General features: G+C 43.1%; 1 protein-coding gene across 7 annotated transcripts in view; it reads left to right on the forward strand.

Moving 5' to 3' along the window:
* The window catches only part of RERE (arginine-glutamic acid dipeptide repeats), a 517,539-nt gene that overhangs the window by 285,070 nt on the left and 208,632 nt on the right, over positions 1 to 23,837 (forward strand). For all 7 annotated transcript variants that reach the window (XM_029066878.1, XM_029066882.1, XM_029066881.1 and 4 more), the window contains 2 exons: positions 1,574 to 1,670; positions 13,888 to 13,992. In XM_029066878.1, coding sequence (XP_028922711.1) covers positions 1,574 to 1,670; positions 13,888 to 13,992 — 202 coding nt within the window. The remainder of the gene's footprint in view (positions 1 to 1,573; positions 1,671 to 13,887; positions 13,993 to 23,837) is intronic.

Here is a 23,837-nt window from a genome sequence, read left to right on the forward strand (position 1 = left end):
GCCCCACCTGATTAATGTGTACCTATCTCAGCACTTACAACATTGCATAGTAAGGACTTAACAAATATCATTCTCCCCTCGCCCTCACCCGCCCCAAAATAAATAAAAAAAGGAGTTTTCGGTTTCCAGCTATGACCACCCAAGGACATAGTTTATCATTTCTGCCCTTCTAACTTAAGAAAACTGTAAAGCCCATCTCCTGCTTTGGAAGGATGAACTTTAACCTTCAAAACAAACACTTTGAAAACCGAGGAATTTGCTTTCAGAAGTTTAGAGTGAATATATTCCACGGAAGAAAATGTTTGATACCTGGGGATGATAAAGGTGTTTGATTTTGTTTTTACAGGGTTTTGGGGAGAGGTTGGAGTAGTTTCTGGTTTCTCCTTTTGCTTTTGAAAAATCTACCCAGGCCTAATGGTATTTCATGCTCCAGAGCCCAACTGCAGTTCGTGACCCTGAAAAATGGGCACTTTGCCCAAAGCAGCCTCTCCCTCCGGCATAAGACTTTGTTATGTAACATCACTCAGGCAGGGGAAATTTATTTCATGTGCTCATGTAAAGATTAAGTTTTCCTCTGAGTCACCACATCAGTAGTCAAACAGAATTTTAAGGTACAGTGGCATCTCTTGTCTCAGAAGTGTTTTTTTCCCCCCTTTCTTTGAACTACAGAGCCCATTATATGGGGAACTGGGCTGCGTCTCCTGTGTTAAAGGTTCATGCCCTTTGAAATTCAGGCTTCAGGGAAGAATGCAAGATTGTTCTTTGGGGGTTTTACTCCAATCATTCCTTTCTTAAGAGTTTATTCAACAAAAGTAACTAGGTAGTTGGAGCTTGAATGCAAAAATGGTCTTGTATGATCCACTTTTCAGTGATCCAATAGTTTAGGATCCATTGTTTGCTTTTTACAGTTGCTAGGCGCTTGCCCACTGTGGAACATGGCTGGGAAGCTTGGTTCAATAGGGAATCTGTTGGAACCCAGATTCTAGGGGAGCCGCAGAGCCTGAGGAAGAGGGTCGCATCCAGAGAGGGGAAGAGAAAGGTCTCAGGGGAAGGGGTGCCCTGCACACTGTAAATGCTCAATAAGTACCACTGATTAATTGATTGGAGACTTGGTAAGAGGAGATGGTCCAAGTGAGGGTATGGAGATGCTGGGCAGTAGAGAATGAAAAGAGAAAAATCTCAAAGCTGAGCAGTCTGATCCGCAAAACTTACTGCCAGGGTGATGGTGGTGATGGTGGTGATGGGTCCAGCTTTTTTAAAAATTAGGAAACGGGACCTTAAGCAGAAAAAGGGGAGTTCCACCATAAGTTGCGAAACTTAATCTGCTGCTTAGGTGACCTGCCTTACTTCTTAAATGAGAACTTAAAAGTTAACATTACATGCAACAAGGCTTTGAGATCTGGAGATTGTACTTTATTTTGAAAGTTGGTTTATTGTTACTACGTTGGCTGTTGGGGTCCTAAGGTAGCATGGTCTGGAAATGGAGGGCTTGTGTATTGGAAACCTTCAGGTGATTGGTTCAGCAGAGGTGTGTATGGTGGGGGTCCCTACCTAATGCTGTTGTTTTTGACAGATTCTGGACGAGAACTTGTCATTACGGACCCAGTGATCAAGAATCGAGAGCTCTTCATTTCTGATTACGTTGACACTTACCATGCTGCTGCCCTTAGGTAAGTGGCAGAGTTTATCTCCAGTTTTCTTGTAGAGGAGAAAAGTCTCAGTAGGAAGAAATAGATCCCAGGCATGTTTGGATATATAGATAGATCTATGTATCTTTATAGGTATATGTTTATGCATCTGTATAGATATATGTTTATGTATCTGTATAGATATGTTTGTATAGATATATCAATACATATATATATATATATTTCTATCTATATGCATATATAGGTATATACATATAGTATATATAGGTATGTGTGTGTGTGTATATATGTCCCTGCTCTGACCAGGCAGCCTATATCCTTAAAGAATTTTATATTTCAGGAAGAGTTGTTCCAAAAGTCTGACTTAAATCTCTCTCTGTTAATCTCTGTGGCTCTAGATTTCTTTTACATCCTCCACCCCCTGCTTTTTTTTTTTTTTTTTGAGAGAAGTGATCTTCCCCTTATCCATGTGGTATCTCTCCCCTACTGACACTCAATCCCTATGATATTGAAAACTTTTTCTAGAAAGTAAAAGCCATAGTTGCAGCCCATTCTAGGGCTTTATTAAAGTGCGCTGAATGGACTAGTAGTTGAGAAGGGCTTTGCCACAAGGTCTCTTAGGTCACCTGCCCCAGGGTCTCTTAGGTCACCTGCCCCTCATCAGGGAGATGCCCTTTCATTCTTAGTAGGTCTTGCATTTAAATGCCCAAATTTGGCCACCTGGAGTATAGGGAAGAAAGACAATTAAATTTTACCCCGTTGAAGCACCAAAGAGTTATTTTTGTTAGCATCAGCCTGCTTTTTTAGGTTACCAACATCAGCATGGATATTGTCAAAAATGTGAATGGAATAATCTCCCTGATAATAATGCTCAGATGGTGTTTCTTTAAAACCATCTGGAGACATTTTGCTTTGTTCAGAGCCACATCACTGAAGACACTTATTTCAAGGCAAATTAGCAGCAAGTTCCACTGTAGGAGAGAGTGGGGGTAGAGGTTGGAGAATCTTTGATTTGACTTATTACAAGGCTTTAGATAAACTTAGAAAATTCCGGTGGTGTGCTGTAATCTTCCACCAAAACTCCAGAGTGCGTTTTATGTCTCCATGAAGGTAGCTTTCAGATATTAAACTAGCTTGCTGAGAGAGTAGAGTGAGCTAATGGGAGGCTGGCTGGATTGATGGAACCAGACTTTCAAATTAAATTGTCAGCTTAGAAGCCGAGAAACTGAAACATGTGTGGGGATTGTGCCTGGGAATATTTCTTAGCCTATTTTACCTCCCTAACTCCTCCTCTTCTGCTCCCCTTTCATTAATATAACCTTGAGGCAAAGATGGAATTCTTTCATTCATTCAGTCGTATTTGTTAAGCACTTACTATTGCATAGCCCTGTACTAAGCGCTCGGTACAACAATAAACAGTGAAATTCTGTGCCCATACCATTCTCACAGTCTAGATCGGGGGAGACAGGCATCAATACATATAAATAAAATTATAGACATATACATAAGTGCTGTGGGGCTTGGTGGTGGGGTGGGGGTGTCGGTGTGATGCAGAAAAAAGTGGAAGATGAGGAAAATTGGGGCTTAGTTTGTGCAACTTAGAGGTTTATTTAAAACAAATGTGTGACATGCTAGATGTGATTAATCAAAGAGTCCTTGGGTTAGGAGGGCCTCAATAATAAAAATAATAATAGTAATTAATTTTTAAGTGTTTACTGTATGCCAAGCACTGTACTAAACTCTGGGGTTGATACAAGATCATCAGATCCCCACATGGGGCTCATGGTCTAAGAAGGAGGGAGAACAGGCATTAAATCCCTATTTTGCAGATGAGGGAACTGAGGCCTAGAGAAGTTAAGTTCATTCAATTGAATTTATTGAGCGCTTACTATGTGCAGAGCACTGTACTAAGCTCTTGGAATGTACAATTTGGCAACAGATAGAGACAGTCCCTGCCCAACAACAGGCTCACAGTCTAAATTCTCCAAGGTTACATACTGAGTACATGGCAGTATTGGGATTAGAACCCAGGTCCTCTGACTCCCACAAGGCTCTTTGCACAAGTTCACGATTCTTCTCTGTCAGAGTTAAAATAAACATTGGGCCTGTATTGGGCAATGGATTACAGTTTAAAGACTCACCTCTCATTCATAGCCATTGTAGGAGGGCCAGTTATCGTTGTTTTCAAGTGACCTCCAAAGATGCTTTTGACCTTCAGTAGAAGCTCAATATTTCCTAATTGGTTTCTAGGGAAATCTTTTCATTAGGGGATGACAAAGAGCAGGACTAAATTATATGTAGTATTTGCAGCATTTACTTTCAAGTTCCACTTAGCTGTAAGAGTTGGAACTCCTGAATGCTTCATGGCCACCAAGACAAGAAGATAATATTGAGGAAGCTTTTCTGTGTGTCTTTCCCACAGGGCCAACTAGGCTAGTTTCAGGAAATAGTTGTTGAGCATTCACCCCCGAAACTGACCTGCCATAAAATTATCTGGTAGTGAAAATCAAAACCCTGGTTTTTCAGGATTTCCACTCCATTTTTATGAAATGAAAACTTGAAGGATTAGTGATCCACTCAGTGGGCTTCAGTGGTTTGACAGCGTGACTTATTGAGTAGAATGCAGGCCTGGGAGGCAGATGATCCTGGGTTCTAATTCCGGCTCCGTCACATGTCTGCTCTTTGACTTTGAGCAAGTCACTTCACTTTTGGGCCTCAGTTCCCGCATGGCAAATGGGGATTAAGAGCGTGAGCCCCATGTGGGACAGGGACTGTGTCCAACAAGATTAATTTCTATGCACCCCAGTGCTTAGAACAGTGTTTGGCACATAGCAATTAACAAGTACCATAATAGTAATAATTTGGCCTAGTAGATTTGTGCTGAATGTGGCAAAAGTCTGGACTTTCATTGGCTAAGTTGCCCTGTCAGCATCATGGTTCTAGGAATCCGTCGTTTTTATTGAGTACTGTGTATGGAGCATTAAACTAAGTTCATTCATTCAATAGTATTTATTGAGCGCTTACTATGTGCAGAGCACTGTACTAAGCACTTGGAATGTACAAATCGGCAACAGATAGAGACAGTCCCTGCCCATTGACGGGCTTACAGTCTAATCAAAAACAAAAAAAAATTTAAGCGCTTCCTATGTCCAGAGCACTGTTCTAAGCACTAGGGTAGATACAGGGTAATCAGGTTGTCCCATGTGAGGCTCACAGTTAATCCCCATTTTACAGATGAGGTAACTGAGGCACAGAGAAGTTAAGTGACTTGCCCACAGTCACACAGCTGACGAGTGGCAGAGCTGAGATTCGAACCCATGACCTCTGATTCCCAAGCCCGGGCTCTTTCCACTGAGCCACGCTGCTTCTCTAAGTTGCTTGGGAGGGTACAGTGTAAGAGAGTTAGTAGACATGTTCTGTGTCTACAAGGAGCTTAGAGGCTAGAGGGGGAGATAGGCAGCAATATAAATAAATAAATTGCAGTTATATACTTAAGTGCTGTGGGGCTGAGGGTAGGGCAGTTAAAAGGTGTAAATCAAAATGCAAGAATTTTGTAGAAGGGAATGGAGTTGAGAAAGTGAGCATTTAGTTGGGGAATGCCTCTTGGAGGAGATGTCATTTTAATATTGCTTAGAAGGTGGGGAGAGCAATGGTCTGTCGGATATGAAGGGGGAGGGAGTTCCTGGCCAGAGGCAGGATGTGGGCAAGGGATTGGCTTCAAAATAGATGAGATGGAGGTGCAGTGAGTTGGTTGGTGTTAGAGGAGTGAGGTGAATGTGGTGGGTTGTGGTAGGAAATCAGCGAGGTAAGATAGGAGGGGGCAAGGTGATTGAGTGCTGTAAAGCCAGTGTTGAGGAAATGAAAGGATCACCCACAAAGCTTGACTTAAGGGATAACAAATGTCAGTCATTCTATTTCTGCCACTTCCCCCTTTTCACCCGTTCCCCTCTGGGGGATGGGTGGCTATTTGTCCGGCTTGCCCTAGGCAATCAGGTTTTCATCTTGCTTATATCCTGTATTCTTTTACAGCTCACATACCTTCAGCACCCAGCATCGCTCTGCTGGAGCTCCTGTGCTGAACTAAATTAATCAGCGGTATTTCTGGAGCACTTACAGTGTGCAGAACACTCTACTAAGAGCTTGGGCAAGTACAGTACAGGAGTATTGCCATAGACGATCCTTATGCACAAGGAGCTTACTGATTGTGGGGCCGGACAGACATTAAAATATAAAGTACAGATGGATATTTTTAAAGGTGTTGGGTGCAGAATGAATATCGGAGTGCTTAAAGAGAACAGACCCAATTGTATAGACAGTGGAGGGCTTAAACAGGGAATTGAGGACTTTGTTAGAGAGGGCCCCTTGAAGATGTGGTGTTTTTTTTCTTCGGTGTGATATCTGTTAAGCGCTTACTCTGTGTGAAGCATCGTCTAAGCACTGGGGTAGATAGAGGTTAATAAGATCTGACGTAGTCCCTGACCCACATAGAGCTCACAGTTAAAGAAGGAGAGAGAACAGGCATTGAATCCCCATTTTGCAGTTGAGGAAACTGTGGTACAGAGAAGTTGAGTAATAATAATAATAATGTTGGTATTTGTTAAGCGCTTACTATGTGCAGAGCACTGTTCTAAGCGCTGGGGTAGATACAGGGTAATCAGGTTGTCCCATGTGAGGCTCACAGTTAATCCTCATTTTACAGATGAGGTAACTGAGGCCCAGAGAAGTGAAGTGACTTGCCCACAGTCACACAGCCGACAAGTGGCAGAGCCTGGAGTCGAACTCATGACCTCTGACTCCGAAGCCCAGGCTCTTTCTACTGAGCCACGCTGCTTCCCCAAGGTGTTACTTAGGAGTGACTTTCCTAAGCACACACAGCTGGCATCTAGAACTCAAGTCCGCTACCCTAGGCCCTTACTCTTTCCACTGGGCCACACAGTTCCTCCAAGTGATGTTAGTAGGTCTTTGAAGAAGGGGAGGGAGCTGCTCTGTTGGATATGAAATAGGAGAGAATGCCAGGACAGAGGGAGGATGTGGAAAAGGGAAAGATGGGGAGAAAGATGAGATCGACGGACACTGAGGAGGTTGGTGTTATAAGAGTGGTTGTTTGTAGTGGATTTCAACAGAGGGTCAGGTTGTAATAGGATGATCAGTAAAAGAATGTAGGAGGGGGGAGCTGAGGGAGCTGACTGAATGTGTTAAAGCCAGTGGTAAGGAGTTTCTGTTTACCTGGAGGAGAATTCTATGGCTCTGCATTGGTTCTCCCAAGTGAGGTGGGCTTTCACAAAATGGCAGCCTTATGACATCATCATGCCATACTGCGTGCTGGTATAATGTGTCCTCTAGAGTGCCAGCTCGTTAGGGGCTGGGAACATGTCTCCCAACTCTGTTGTACTCTCCCAAGCACCTAGTCCAGTGCTCTGCTCACAATAAATGCTCAGTAAATACAGTTGATTGTGATACTATATGTGCCTAGGTGCCTGGATTTTTCAGTTGCTATCACTAACTACCTTCTTTGAGGGAGATGGAAGACAAATGTACCTAGCCCTTCTCTCAGCACAAAAAACAAAATGGTTGCCTTTGGGAAGATTTCAAAGAAAAATTTTAGCCCTTTTTTCCTAGTTTCCACCTCAACTCTTTCTACAGAAAGAGGATAATTTCTCTATTGACAAAAATATTATCATTGTGATTACAAGTATCATAATATTTGTTAAGCACTTACTGCATGTCAAGCACTGTTCTAAGTACTGGGGTAGATACAAAATAATCAGGTTGGATGCAGTCCCTGTCCCACATGGGGCTCACAACCTAAGTAGGAGGGAGGACAGGTATATTTAATCCCCATTTTACAGTTGAGGAAGCAGAGGCACAGAGAAGTTAAGTGTCTTGCCCAAGGTTACTCAGCAAGCAGTTGACAGAGCCAGAATTAGAATTAAGAGTCAGGGAGTCCTCTGACTCTCAGGCCTGTGCTTTTACTACTAGGCCATGCTGCTTCACAAAAATCAGTGTGCTACTGCTCAAAAGAGAGGTGGGAAGGGAGGAAAGGAAAGACAAACTTGGACACCCATAAGAAGAGATGAAATGCCAAGGAAGTGAAGAACTGGAAGAAAATAAGGCCAAGTGTTCAGCACCATTCTCTTCAAGGCTTGTAGAACTTTGTGAATGTTATTGGTTTTCTGCTCATTGAGGGGAAGTGGTCAGTGCCGATTCCTCTCATTCACATTAGATATAACAAGCTGATTGCTAGCAGTGCTGCAATAATAGAAATTTTGAGTGATATAAGCACCTTTCTTCCCCCCACAAAGCAAGTATTATCCTGTAGTGTTTCTCATTTATCCTCACACCATTGTGGTGCGGCAGGTAGAAGCCGGAAGTACTACTCTCTTCACTCTTTCCTCTGCCCCCCACGGATGGGAGATTAAACCCAAAAAGATTAAGTGCCTACTGTAATAGTACTAAGAGTCTTGACTAAGTCCTTACTGTGTGCAGAGCTCTGGGAAGGTGTCTCACAGATAGTCGTCTACTAGAAGAACGTTCTAGTTCTATGGTAGAGCTTTCTAATAATAATACTACTAATAATAATAATAATGATGGTATTTGTTAAGCGCTTCATATGTGCCAAGCACTGTTCTAAGTGTTGGGATAGATACAAGGTAATCAGGTTGTCCCACTTAGGGCTCACAGTCTTAATCCCCATTTAACTGATGGGGTAACTGAGACACAGAGAAGTTAAGTGACTTGTCCAAACTCCCACAGCTGATAAGTGGTGGAGGTGGGATTAGAACCCAAGACCTCTGAGTCCAAAGGCCATGCGCTTTCCACTAAGCCGCGCCGCTTTCTCCATACTCTTTGGCCTAGTGAGTGGTGAGAGTAAGGTTAGTGCCCCCCTTCCCATGCTCCAACCTTTAGACAAGTGCCCACCTGTTTTGTTCCTCAGGGATTCATCTTCGGTGCTGCTTCACTGTCCTGAGCACTCTCTCTCCTTCATAACCTGCCTTATGCCAGAAGTCCGAAGAGAGAGGGTGCCGTCCTGATGTGTATAAAGCAGATAAAGAACAGGGAGCAGTATCTGTCTAGGCAGAAGCCCTATATTTGGGGTGGGGTGGGTGATTGTTTCTAGACTCATGTCCGAGCCAAACATCCAACGCAGAGGAAAATCCAGAATGGTGGAATTTGAGATTGATGGGGTGACATTGGAGACCTTGCTGCAGCACAGTAGGGGAAACTTAGGTATTTGACTCCACACCCTCTTTATGGCATGTGTCTGTCTGATGCAGCAGGTTTTTTCTAAAGTCAAGTCCATTTAGGCACTGTTGGGTCTCCCTTGCATTTGGCTTTCACCTTCAGTCTGTAGCTCACTTATGGGCCCCTGAAATCTCTTTCTTGATCATTATTTCCAGCCAGCAGTTAGTTATTAGTTTGCAGGTGTGGAAAAAGCCTTAAAATAATACTAAATCAAACAGATGTCACCCCTTCCTTTGAGGAGGTTTACCATGTGAAAACGGGGGTACTGACATAGGTACAGAGAGGAATCTGGATGGACAGGTATGGTGTGTGGCCAATGAAGAATGAAAAATAAACCCAAGGAAACTAGTTTGCACAGGTACTGATGCAGTGGATTGAGATAAGAACAGGGATAGGTGCCAGGGAGTCAAGAAGGAGACTGGAGAAGGAACATGAAATTAGAAGCCAGGAGATCCAGGTTTGAGTTCTGACTCTTGCCACCTTCTAGCTGTTTGACTGACCTTGGGCAAGTCACTTCACTTCTGCTCTGTGCCTTACTTCCTCATTTTTAACATAGGGATAAAGTAGTCCTTCTCCCTTCTCTTAGACTTTGATTCCTTTTTGGAACAGAAAGACTGTGTCCATCCTGATAATTTTTATCATTTGCAGTGTTTAGCACAGGACTTTTTTTTTAAACGAGTGCTAGGCATTTTACTAAGTTCTGGGGGTAGATAGAAGATAATTAGGTTGGACCCAGTCCATGTCTCACGTGGGACTCACAGTACTAATCCCCATTTTACAGTTCAGGTAACTGAGGCCCAGAGAAGTGAAGTGACTTTCCCAAGGTCACGTAGAAATCAAGGATCAGAACCCAGATCCTCTGATACCCAGACCTGTCGGCTTTCTGCTAGGCCACACTGCTTCTGCTTGTCACATTATAAACACTTAATAAATGCAGTCAATCTCCTCCTCTCCTTCCCTCTTTTTTAGTGTGTTGTCCCCCCCCCCCCCGCCCGTGGGAATTTCTTTGAAATGATGTGGTGGTCCAGAGGAGTTGGAGAAAGCTAAATGTAGGTTAAATTGGATTCTGGTTTTTCTGAGGTTTTTTAAAAAAGCTACTTAAATTCTGCATTGTCTTAATCCAACTGAAATATAACTGCGTATATGGGATTGTATGTCATGGAGAAAGGCAGAAGAGGAAAATATAGAGAGGGAGGGAGAGAAGGGGAGAAATGTGGAAATAAACCACATTCCAGCATCGTTTTTGTTCAGACTTTGCAGATGGCCTTTTCCAGAATGAAACAAATCTCAAAACCTTTAGTAAGAGGTACTGATGGCTATGAAGTCCCAGATCTCTAGTCCAGGTGACATTTCGACTCATTTTAAAGTTACCGGAGGAAGGAAGAGAATGGCAAAATCAAAAATATCTATGACATACTTGGTGATCTTTATCCCAGTTCTCTCCTTTGACTTGGCTGATGACTCAGAATTTCAGATTTTTGGGAGGAACTGGCACTCATCATTCCTAGACATGCTGGGCCAGTGGCTTGAAATAAACACCTGAATGTGTGCCGAATTATAATAATAATGATTGTGGTACTTTTTAAACTCTTACTAGGTGCCAGGCACTGTACTAAGTGCTGGGTTGGATACAAACATCACACTTTACACACAGTCCCTGTCCCCCAGAAGGCTCACAGTCTTAATCTCCATTTTCTGAATGAGTTAACTGAGGCACACAGAAGTGAAGTGATTTGCCCAAGGTCACACAGCAGACATGTGGTGGAGCTGGGATTAGAAGCCAGATCCTTTTGACTCCCAGGCCAGTGCTCAATCCACTAGGGCACACTGTTGCCTGCACCCACAGGATTATGTATCCAACTCAGCTCTACAAATAAACCCAAATTATTTTACCTGCAGCTTTTCCATGGGTGTTTACAGGCTAAGCTGTATGTATTGTAGATTGCAGGGCTGTAGCTTAAAAGATCAGCCATTTTTTTTTCCCCTTTTCAAGTTAAGAAAAGGTTTTTTTCTGGATAAAGGTTTTGAAACTACCATAAGGTTCAAGTTTAGAAGAAGCATATGTGGTCTCTAAACATATGTAGTTCAGTTATGTTTGTTGTAAATTATCAACAGATGTTTACTGAGTACGTGGCTGGCTCTGTGCTAGGCCTTATTGAGGGGTGATTTTAAAGTTATGGCTTTCCCCGTTTTTCTTCTTTTCCCCGGCTGTGTGCTGCTCCCCACCCCACCAAATTAGTTTGATAGAAACAGCGTGGCCTTAAGTTAGTTTCTTAACAGAACTTGTGAACTTAGCTAGGAGCATAAGTATAACACAGATTTAAACAAGTTAATTCCATCTTCTGTACAGTTCCCTTTGCACATTTTACCACCTCTTGCTTAGTATTCTATAATTCCTCTACCTACTGCAAGTTCTCTAATAGGCTTTAGGTTGCCTTATAGCTCATGAAGAGAGCCTATTATGTTTCAACCACAGGCTTTTATATGCTGCTGATGTAACTGGAAACAATTTTAACCAGCAGCCTTTTTTTTTTTCCAGATGAGGGGCAGGGAGAGACAGGAAGCTCAGCACTTCATTGGATGTTACAACATTACAGCTTGTTAAATGGCATTCCTAGTTCATACTCAGAGCATACCAGATTTTCATTTTTTCTGAACGGGCTCAGTTGAGCAGCACTTAGGTTTTCCGTAGATAGGCAGCCTAATCCTCCAGCTAATGAAAGAATTGGAGGAAGAGATAAAGGGGACTGATATTTGAAAAAATGCTTCTTTAAGTGTGGACTGTAGGCGGGTTGGCCATAAATCTTGGTTAATCCTGGAAAGCCTAGGGTTTTTGAGTTGCCCTGGTTAATGTAAGAACTCCCCACCTGGTCCACCCCCGGCACTCCGACTCAGTAGGCAGTTAGTCACAGTTGGGTTACGTATGGTAAGCTTAATTTTCCCACTAGCGGGCCTCAGGGCTAAATGGACTAAGCAGAGTTACTCCCAACTGGTTCTTCAGATGGCACACTATGGCACATTGGCAGCAGGCAGGAGGCAAAAGACAGCAGGACATCAGAATAAGAAGAGAACCTGGCTAGTTTCCCACCTTTATATAACTACTGCCTTTGATATGCAGGCATATGTCTGCCAGCAATCAAAGCACAGCACACGGGAGAGAAGAGTCATGGCCTAGTGGAAAGGGCACCGGGTTCTAATCCCAATTCCATCCTGACTTTCCAGGACTTCTTACCACAAATAACAAACCATTGCCCATGAAAATCACCTTCCAATAGTGGACAGCAGAGGAATGAGAGGGAGCAAGTCACCCTGAGTTTGGGTAATAACAATTGTGGTATTTTTTAAGCGCTTACTTTTTTATGGTATTTGTGAAGTGGTTGCTCTGGTCCAGGCACTGTACTAAGCACTGGAGTAGGTAAAAGATTTTCAGGTTGGACACAGTCCCTGGCCCATATGGGCTCATAGTATTAATCCCCATTTTACAGATGAGGTAACTGAGGGACAGAGAATTTAAGTCACCCGCCCAAGGCAGTGGCAGAGCCGGGGTTAGAACCCAGGTCTTCTGACTCCCTGGCCTATGCTCTATCCTCTAAGCCATGCTGCTTCTCATGCTACTTGGGTAGGATTTAGGAGGGAAAGGGAAGCAGAGCAGAAGGTCTCTGGAGCCATAGGATCTGGGGAAGAGTAACCACTTTGCTCCGTTCCTGGGCCCATTTACTTGTCTGGCAGTAAGCTTTCTTCCTTGCTTTTCCCTGCTGCCCCAGAGCATAGTTTGCTGATGGGCTTTCTGAAGTTCTGTGAAGATTAGCTGCTGCATGACCTTGGGCAAGTCATTTAACTTCTCTTTGCCTCAGGTACCTCATTTGTAAACTTGGGATTAAAACTGTGAGCCCCATGTGGGACAGAAACTGTGCCCAACCTGATTAGTTTGGATCTACCCCAGCGCTTAGAACAGTGCTTGACACATTCATTCAATCGTATTTATTGAGCTCTTACTGTGTGCAGAGCACTGTACTAAGCGTTTAGTAATGATGATACATGCCATCATTATTGCCTTACCTCTCTGATTCTATATTACAACCCAGCATGCACACTTCTCTAATGCCAACCTATCTATAATTCTGGTATTTATTAAGCACTTACTATGTGCCAGGCACTGTAGTAAGCTCTGGAGTGGATACAAGCAAATCGGATTGGACACAGTCCCCGTCTCATGTGGGGCTCACGTCTCAATTTCCATTTTACAGATAAGGTAGCGGAGGGACAGAGAAGTTAAGTGACTTGCCCAAGGTCACACAGCAGACAGGTGGCAGAGCTGTGACTAGAACCCATGACCTTCTGACCCCTCTCCACATCCTGCCTCTGGCCTGGAACTCCCTTCTTCTTCATATCCAACAGACGATCACTCTCCCCACTTTCAAAGCCATGTTAAAAGCACATCTCTTCCAAGAGACATTCCCCGACTAAGCCCTCATTTCCTCTTCTCCCACTCTCTTCTGTGTCACTTGCACTTAGATTTGAACCTTTATTCATCCCACACTTAGTCTCACAGCACTTAAAGAACATCTCCATTATTTATTTATATTAGCGTTCATCTTTCCTTCCAGACTGTAGGCTCCTTATGAATAGTGAACGTGTCTCCCACCTCTGTTGTTTTGTACTTTCCCAAGGACTTAGTACAGTGCTCTGCACACAGTAAGCATTCAATAAATATGATTGATAGTTGATTGTTTTTTTAAGGACTGAAGTGATGAGGTCAAATCAGACACTGTAAAGGTGAGTAGGGGAAGGAAAAGGAAATACTAAATTGTTAAGCCTTCCTTTTCTCGAGTGAACCTCAGGATTCCCATTTTGCTAAGAAAAGATGGACCCTAAGGATTTCCTAAATTAGTTGGTCCTGAATTACCTTCTGAGGAATCTTCCCAGGAGATTATTTTGAATAACAAACACTTGTCCATTGTGCGGCACTGATTCTTTTTTGGTTTCTTTTTTTCAGGGGGAAGTGTAACATATCCCATTTTTCTGACATATTTGCTGCTAGAGAGTTCAAAGCCCGAGGGGATTCGTTTTTCTATATATTGGGCTACAATCCAGAAACCCGGTGAGTAACTCATTCTTCTCGATTACTTTTTATTATATGTGTCTACTCTGCTGAGTATGCAAGAGTCTTTTCCATTGGAGTCTCCGCAAGAGCTTGGGAATCAGGAGACAGTTCATTGGACAAAAGGACCCTTATGTTTATTTTGTTCATTTTGTGGGTACATGAATCTAAGTATGCATGGGTAACCAAAATGCACACAAAAACCCATAAAAAACTTACTCCATGAAGCTATGATTGAGTGATGTCTCTAATACCTTAATGTTAAGAATGAGGTTCACCATATTACATTTTCCAAGGAAAGGAAAAGGTGAAAATGGATGAAAAAATAGGTGTTTAAAGATGGAAAATGACATACTGAATCGAGCCAGGAAGTTTTTGTAGGTTTCCTATTTTGAACCGAGATTAGGAATTGGCAGACTACACTGACTCAACAGGCATGAGATAATAACATCTTCAAACGGTACACCACAGTAAAAAGCAGAGCCCCAGTACTCCTGATTATTTGTAGGAACTCATCGGCTTCATTCGAGTCTAGTGGTAAACTTCAGAGAGCCCGAAACACTCTTCAACTGGCCCTCATGAAGCCCTTTAAATTGTAAAATGGATATGAGATGTCTGAGTTCGGGTGGAATATAATTGAGTTGCCGTTCATTATATAAGGCATTGACCTCCAGAAAAGTTTTGATCAAATCTCTGCTGAGGTGATTTCGCTTTCAAGGCGACGTAGTACACAATTCAATCTACTGAGAGAAAATTATCTTTCCCAGGAGTGGTACGTTTAATCAATGCACAGCTCTGGAATCCTATTCCAATATAACTCTTGTTATCAATACCCAATCCCATTTTACTGGTTTACAGGGGAAAGATAGCCTTTGGTATTACAGCAGAAGAACGCATCTTAACCTGATAATGCCCGTAACCTCGGCATTATCCACAATGCACCTCTATCATTCAATAAGAATAACAGTAACTGTAATTATGGTATTTGGTACTGCTTACTGTGTGTCAGGTTCTGTTTTTAAGCTCAGGGGTGTACAGAGAGGAGTTCAACGAGTCGGATGTGGTCATCCCACATATTATGTCTGTCATAAAATCCTGTCCTTTCTACTTTCACAATATCTCTAAAATCCAGCCTTTCTTCTCCATCCATACTGCTTACCATACTGATCCAAGCACTCATTGTATTCAGCTTTGACTAAGCATCAGCCTTCTTGCTGACTTCTTTGCCTTCTGTCTTTCCGCCTTCCAGTACATATTTCACTCTGCTGCCCAGATCATTCCTATTAAAAAAAAATAATAAAAAAAAACAGTCCATGTTTCCCACTTTTCAGAAACCTCCAGTGGGTGCCCATCCACATCCACTCCAAACAGAAACTCCTTACCATCAGCTTTAAGGCACTCAGTCAGCTCTTGTCCTACGTTACCTCACTGATTTCCTACTACAGCCCAGCCTGCACACTTCGCTCCTGTACTGCCAACCTACTTGCTGTATCTGGATCTCGTCTACCTCACCACCGACACATTGCCCACACCCTCCCTCTAATCTGGAACTCCATCCCCGTTGATATGAGAGACCTCCTCTCTCCCCCGCTTCCAAGCTCTACTAAAATCACATCTCCACCAGGCCTTCTGCAACTAATCCTTCATTTCCCCCACTTATTCTCCCTTCTGCATCACCTATGAATGTGGATCTGGATCCTTTAGGCACTTGATATTCACCCCACCCTTAGTTCCATAGCACTTATGTTCATATCCTTCTGTACTTTATTTCTGTGTCTGTCTTCCCCTCTTGACTGTAAATTCCATGCAGGCAGGGACTGTGTCTACCCACTCTATTGTATTGAGCTCTCCCAAGTCCCTACTACAGTGCTCTGCACACAGTAAGCACTCAGGAAATACTGTTGTTTACCTATCTGATCTTTTCACACATAAGTCTGAAAAAAGGGAAGTGGTATAAAAATGAAGCAGAAGCTTGATCCAAAGTGTGGTCTGTTGCTGTCTTCGGTTCATGGAAGTAGATGAACTCTGTGATGAGTTTGTCACCAAGGGTTCAGTTTGTTACCTCTAAAATACTTTTTTTACTGAGGATTCTGAGAGACTGAAAAGTCGAGGCCCCTACTTTTAAGACAGCCTACTGGGAGCTGTGTAGTTTACAAAGTTGCAGAGAGCTTTGCCAGAGTATATGCATTAGCTAGGATTTGTTTGTTTTTTGTTTGGTTTTTTCTTTGTCTCTGTAAAATGTGCAGGGGTAGTGATAGAATGGTTGGGGACTCTTACGTGCTAGGAAGTGGGCTATTTCTTTTCAGAGGCTTAAGCTTCTCTTGGAGCTCTGTTTATTTGCTTTTTAAAAATAGGAAAACAAACCCAGATGGAGGTTTGTTTTCTGTGTTCATCTTCCAAAGGTGACTTGTCTTGAAATATTTCCCCCTGCTCTCTCTCTCTTTCGCACTTGTGTGCTCATGTACACATGTACACACCATCTCTCTCTCTCTCTCACCGTACACACATTTGTTTGTGCCTCCTCCATAATTGGAACTTGGATTTCCATCTAGCAAAAATGGGGCCTTCCAGAGCAGCTGAGGAATTTACCACTTCTTAAAAATGTTACTAGGAGCTGTTCCACTAAATGTCAACAGAGCATTTTCAACTGAGTTGGTTATCTGCTAGGCTTCAGGGTTTCATGAAACTGAAGTCCTCAGGGGTGTATATTTCCTTAATCGAACTGTACATGTATTTTACCAGAAGAGTTATAAAACACCATGGAGAATTTTGCCATGCAAGCTAAGTAAAGAGGAGAACGCATTAACTTGGAACTTGGGTTCCCATTTTTCATTGTGTCGTCTTAGGAGCTTTCACCTGGTTGTTTTCCATGTGCTTAGTTTGAAACAGTAACTGAATACATCAGCCTCTTGAAGGCATTGTTATCCCTGGGTGAAAAAACACTAACCGGAGGGCTAAAGATGATTTTAGAGGCAGCACCTATATCCAGTTGAATAGCTCTTCTTTCTTTTATCCCTTCTTCCAGTGGAATCACAGTGGTAACTTGGTCATTTATGAAAGTCGGATCAGTTGCAGCCTGCAGATAAACAGCAACAGGAGTACCCTGTTGAATAGGATCTACTGAGTGTTTTTAAGAACCTAATACCCATGCCACTGCTTGAACACCCTCAGGAGAAGCAGCGTGGCCTAGTGAACAGAACAGGGGCCTGGGAGTAGGAAGGAATTGGGTTCTAATCCCAGCTCCACCACATGTCTGCTTTGTGACCTGGGACAAGTCATTTAACTTCTCTGTGCCTCAGTTACCTCATTGGTAAAATGGGGATTAAGATAAACCCCATTTTGGACATAGCCTGGGTGCAACATTCATTCAGTCGTATTTATTGAGCACTTACTGTGTACAGAGCACTGTACTGAGCACGTGGGAGAATACAGTATAACAATAAACAGGCACATTCCCTACCTACAATGAGCTAACAGTCTAAAGGATTAGCCTGTATCTACCCTGGCACTCAGTAAAGTGCCTGGCAAGCAGTAAGAGCTTAACCATTAAAAAAAAATCCTTTCTGGGCTGAGCTGGGTATGGCTGCTACAGTTTGCCACATGAGTACCCTTTGCTGGGTAGAGAGAAGAGTCTACATATCTCCCCCATGGGGCTCAGTAAAAATAATAATAATAATGTTGGTATTTGTTAAGCGCTTACTATGTGCCGAGCACTGTTCTAAGCGCTGGGGTAGACACAGGGGAATCAGGTTGTCCCATGTGGGGCTCACAGTCTTCATCCCCATTTTACAGATGAGGTAACTGAGGCACCGAGAAGTTAAGTGACTTGCCCAAAGTCACACAGCTGACAAGTGGCCGAGCTGGGATTCGAACCCATGACCTCTGACTCCAAAGCCCGTGCTCTTTCCACTGAGCCACGCTGCTTCTCACGCTGCTTTATTGAGTAAGCGCTCAATAAATATGATTGATTAATTGGTATGCACAATTTAGACTGCTTGGAAAGCCTAAGACTCAGCCGCTAATTTGCAGGTCAAGGGCCAGGCATTGACTTCTGACTGGGCCCTCCTAGACTGTAAACTCATTATGGGCAGCGAATGGATGTGCCAGTTCTCTTGTTTGCTTCCAAGTGCTTAGCAAAATGCTCTGCATACAGTAAGCGCTCAATAAATATCACTGATTTTGAGGTACCATTGTCATAATAGAAAGCAAGCTTCAGAGTTGGTTACTCTCAGTATACGTTGTTGGGTATGACACAGTCCTGAAGTTGAAAGAAATTCCCTGAGAGGAATTATCTCTGAGAGCAATTAATCTAATGAACCATGGAGCCTTGTTTCACCCGGAATGGATTCTTGGAAGGTTTCAGCGGGTAGGGTTTGGTTCTTTGCTGCTGCTAACAGGTGTTTTATGAGAAGCAGGGTGGAAAGAGCCTGGGTTTTTGAGTCACGGGACATTGGGGTTCTAATCCCAGCTCCGCCACTTGCTTGCTCTGTGACCTTGGGCAGATCATTTATCTTCTCTGTGCCTGAATTTCTTCATCTGTTCTTGCTTCCATTTAAACTGTGAGCCTTGTGTAGGACAGGTACTGCGTCAGACTTGATTATCTCATATTTGTGCTTAGGACAGTGCTTGGCCCATAGTTAGTGCTTAACAAATACTTTTATTATTATAATCCTTATTTTGTAATGGGCGATAGTATGCAAAACAATTGTGGCCCCAAACTACTGGTCCTAAAAGCGTTTAAAATCAAAATCCTCTTTAGTGCTGCAAGTGGATTTGCTGGTGGAACTTGGAAGTTCCTGATTAAGCATTATGGTTATTTTTGCTTGTATTTTTGAGCAGAGGAAGAAATAGTGGCTGGAATAAAATTTATTTTATTCTACTGATGGTGCTGTACAAGATTTTCAACCTTGGGAAATATTTTGGGTGGGAAATCTTTATTGCATAAAATGATTCCTTGGAGTTCGACAGGATGGATGATTTTTCGCTACCACAAAAATTCCCTCAGTGGAGAAGCAACATGGTCTAGTGGTTAGGGCACAGGCCAGGAAGTCGGAAGAACTTGGGTCCTGGTCCTGGTTCTGCCATTTGCTTTGAGTCCATGGGCAAATCACTTCACTTCTCTGGGCCTCAGCTATCTTATTTGTAAAATAAGGACCAAGAGTTTTTGTGGATAGTGCGTGGACTGCTAAGAGACAGTGGAATGCAAGAATCCTGAGTTCATTTCTCATTTTTTTACTGTGTGGGTGACAGTGAGAATTAATGGCCTCATTCCTGTGTGCATTAATTTGTTCCTCTTGAAATTGGTGGGGCCTAAGGTAATTTGTTGAAGAATATATTTAGCAGCTGATGTTGTTAATTACATTGCTTCCCTGGTTCCCCTTGCCTGGAATGTATGGCTGTTGGTGTTTTAGTTGACTGTAAGGTAACCTATAGTGTTAAGTGCTGGTCTGTAAGCAACCACACTTAATCAGACAGACGTAATTAGGGCAGATGTTGCAAGGGGAGAAAAAAGAGCTCACCAGATGAAAGAAGTACTTGAACAAAATTCTGGACTAAACTTTCCATGTTTGTGTAATTGGTCTTTCCCATGGACTTTCCTTTTGAAAGCATTTGCTTTTGATTTACTTCCGCTGCTCTCGAGTTCAGCTCTGTTGCAGATTCAGTAAGTACCTCCCAAACCTGCCTCTGCTGTCATCCCACTCAGAAAGATAATGGAGTTAAACTGTTGTTTTGTTCAAGAATTTGCGGCAAATGTATTTAGGAGCCTCACAAAAGCGATTAAATTTCTGCTAAGAGGCATTAGTAAGCCGAGCAAATTTGAGCTCATGTACCATTTTAGAAAAATACCAGCAGCCGGGGTGGAATTAGGCAGTCACTTAGGGAATTTATGGGCCAGAGCTCAGTTTGGCCTGTTAAAACAAGCTGAGGGACACATGGACACGCCCTCTCGCCTGTTTTAGCCGATTGGGCTTTGAGTAGTACAGTACCACCATTAATTTAACTGCTTGTTCTGGCCCATGGGCAGAAGATCTCTAGCCTCTTAAAGATACGCTCTGAGACATAAAACAGAAAGTGCTGGAGTAAGTGGAGGTTGGAAAATGTTAAAATTAAAGTTTTAAAACTTGCCGAGTGAAAACTTAGTTCAGGGCAGTGTCTCTGTTTGTGCCTTAGCTTCCTATTCTGAAAGTGGGAATGGCATGGGGATGGCATATGTGCCCTCTTCCATCGGCCACAAAGGTTAAAATGCAGAGAATGGATTTGAAAGTACTTTGGAAAAATAAAAGGTGCTCTAGAAATTCAAGGTGAGATGATTCTTGTTGAGGTTCCAACCCTGGGATTCTTCAACATTTTTATCCAGCATTACCCTTCTATCATACTCAGTGCCCTTCCAAAAAAGACAAGAAAAGAAATAAGGCATGCTTTCAATGCTTTTAAGAGAGGAAATGGTGTGGCCTAGAGGAAGGAGCATAGGCCTGGGAGTTAGAGGACCTGGGTTCTAATCCTGGCTTCGCCACTTGTCCGCTGGGTGCTCTTGGGCAAGTCGCTTAGCTTCTCAGTGCCAGTTACCATAAAATACCGTAAAACACTTCACACACTCCGTGACTCAACCTGTCCAACATTTTTGTGGATTGTCTGTTTTACCACCTTGTCTCCCATGTTATATTCCGAGGCCCTTTTGAGCAGGGGGACTATCTACTGTTTAACATATTCTCCAGATGCCCAGGAAATTTAGTAATAATAATGTTGGTATTTGTTAAGCGCTTACTATGTGCAAAGCACTGTTCTAAGCACTGGGGTATACAGGGTAATCAAGTTGTCCCACATGAGGCTCACAATCTTAATCCCCATTTTACAGATGAGATAACTGAGGCACAGAGAAGTTAAGTGACTTGCACAAAGTCACACAGCTGACAAATGGCAGAACAGGGATTCGAACCCATGATCTCTGACTCCCAAGCCCGTGCTCTTTCTACTGAGCCACGCTGCTTGTCTTCTCTAGTATAGAAGCATAGCCGTTAATCATTAAATACTTGCTGATTTATTAAGTATTGAAGGGTGTTTTGCAGAATGGCCTTCTAGGAATTTGAAGGTTTACAGAAGAAGAAGACGACACAGATCTGTCTCTTAGGACTTTACAATCTTATTCAGAACTTTCCAGGCTATGGTGAAGGAGACATTAAGGACAATGCTTTGTACAATTACTCCAGGTCACCTAAAATCATAGTGCGGTGAAATGTTGTCTCCCCCCTTCTAGACTGTGAGCCCGTTCTGGGCAGGGATTGTCTCTCTCTGTTGCTGAGTTGTACTTTCCAAGATCTTAGTACAAGGCTCTGCATATGGTAAGCACTCAGTAAATATGATTGAATGAATGAAATCGTGATAGTAAGAGTACTGGTAATAATGGTTTGTATTGAGTCTCACTGATTGCCCTGCAAGGTTGTCAACTCTTTGAGGGCAGGAATCACTTTTACCTCCTCTGTTGTACTCTCTGGAGCTCTGCACCCATTAAGTGCTCAGATATTGTTGATTGTTTGACTGCACTAAGAGCTCCGGAAGCCCAAAACAAAGAGAAACAGAATATTTACAGTAGTCAAAATAAAGAGCTGAACTTGCAATCAAATAATATATGGAAATGCTGAGGATGGATATTATAACTATTATTATTTTTATGGTATTTGTTAAACACTTATTATGTGACAATCACCATTCTAAGCGCTATGGTAGATCCACGTTAATCAGGTTGGGCACCATCCCCATCTCTCACAGGGCTCAAGGTCTGCAGGTTAAAGGAATAGGATCTGTTGGGCCTGAGGAAGAGAAGGCTGAAGATTGAGTTTGACGTTTTCAAGGGCAGGAAGGATTGTTGTGTGAAGGGTATCGACAGATGGTTTCTAGGATCAGGGCAAAAGTTGCAGTAAATAGTGGGCTCCAATTCTCAGTGGTGAGTGGGTAGACTGTACCACCAATACGATTTATTTCCTGGAATAAAATTTCATGCAGTTCATTTTGGATTTTGGAAGAGGTGTAATTGTAGAGCCAACCTTCCTGCCCACCCAGAGTAATAATAATAATAATGATGGTATTTGTTCAGTGCTTATTATGTGCCAGACACTGTACTAGCATTGGGGTGGATACAAGCAGATCGGGTTGGACACAGTCCCTGTCCCATGTTGGGCTCACAGTCTCAGTCCTCATTTTACAGATGAGGTAACAGGTACAGAGAAGTGAAACGACTTGCCCTGTGTCACACAGCAGACAAGTGATGGAGCCAGGATTAGAACCCATGACCTTCTGACTCCCAGGTCTGTGCTCTATCCAATACACCATGCTGCTTCCCCTGCCCTTGGGTACATTAGAAGCTGAAGGCCTTATGTGCCCATGGCTACCAACCCTTGACTTAGTTGCCTGTTAATTGTTACCGAGCCCTTGGCAACTAAACCCTGAGACAGTTTAATGGGAAGTTTGAAAGAGTTAGGCAGAGAGGCTGATTCACCTGTGGGTTGGTTACTCAGTTTACTAATAAAGCCAGAATTTAAAAAATACCTTAAAATACCTTAAAACTTAGACTTAGAAACTGGGAGAGTGGGTGAGTACTTGAAGAATAGCTCATTTTCCAAGCTTGCCTTTCGTGAAGCCCCTTGGACGGTATCTACAATAAGAACACAGTGGATAATGGTTGGACACCAACTTGGGACTGCTCTCAGGCCTGAGAAAACCAGAATTTTCATGTGTGTGAAATTATAGGTGGGACAACTTGATAGCTCAGTTGGGCTTGGTTTATATCATCTCTTAGCTGTATTGCCCACTTCTAGTGATTGGTGTCTGCAGCTATCCCAGAGGAGTTTACTTGGGAGGGTATCTCTGTGTCTCCCTTAAGTAAATTATTTATTTACTCTTGGAGCAATAGCCTGAATGGTCATGAAAAGATCATGAGTGTCATAGTTGTTATTAAAAGTAAGAAGAGTGGTATTAAGCACTTACTCTGTTTCAGGCACTGTCCTAAGTGCTGGGGTGGCTTCAAGCAAATTGGGTGGTCACAGTCCCTGTCCCACATGGGGGTTCAATCCCCATTTTACAGATGAGGTAACTGAGGCACAGAGTAATGAAGTGACTTGTCCAAGGTCACACAGCAGCAGACAAGTGCAGAGCCGGGATGAGAACCCAGGTCCTTCTGACTCCCAAGCCTGTGCTCTATCCCCTAGGCCACACTGCTTCTCATTAAGCTCTTAATTTGGGCCGACTGGGAAAGACTTTGCAGGTGGGAATTAGGCAAGAGTCTCTGTCCTTTTGGGATGGGCTCCCCATCTAATAATTAAAAGGGGAGGAGGTGACTAAAGACATAAAGAGAGGTGAAAGAAAACATTAAGACAACATGAAGATGAGAACAAAGATCAGTAGGGCTCCTTGACTAGAGGAGCAAAATTTCAGGGTCCTTGGGGTTCAGAGCCTCGGCCACGGTGACCCCTACAGTGGTAGCTGCCACAGTCTTCCTGAGGTTTTATGGAAGCGGGGCCGGGCTGCGGCTGCTTTTGTTCGAATCCCGGCTCTGCCACTTGTCAGCTGTGTGACTGTGGGCAAGTCACTTAACTTCTCTGGGCCTCAGTTCCCTCATCTGTAAAATGGGGATGAAAACTGTGAGCCTCACTTGGGACAACCTGATTACCCTGTATCTACCCCAGCGCTTAGAACAGTGCTCTGCACATAGTAAGCGCTTAACAAATGCCAACATTATTATTATTTTGTCCATCTCTCCAGAATGGCGGAAGGGGTGTCAGAGTGGAGGTTCCGCGGCGATGAGGCGAGGAGCTGGTGTGGGATCCCAGGGAAGCAGCGAGAGAGAAGAT

The sequence above is a fragment of the Ornithorhynchus anatinus genome, chromosome 5 (genome assembly GCF_004115215.2).
Source record: "Ornithorhynchus anatinus isolate Pmale09 chromosome 5, mOrnAna1.pri.v4, whole genome shotgun sequence".
Lineage (NCBI taxonomy): Eukaryota > Metazoa > Chordata > Mammalia > Monotremata > Ornithorhynchidae > Ornithorhynchus > Ornithorhynchus anatinus.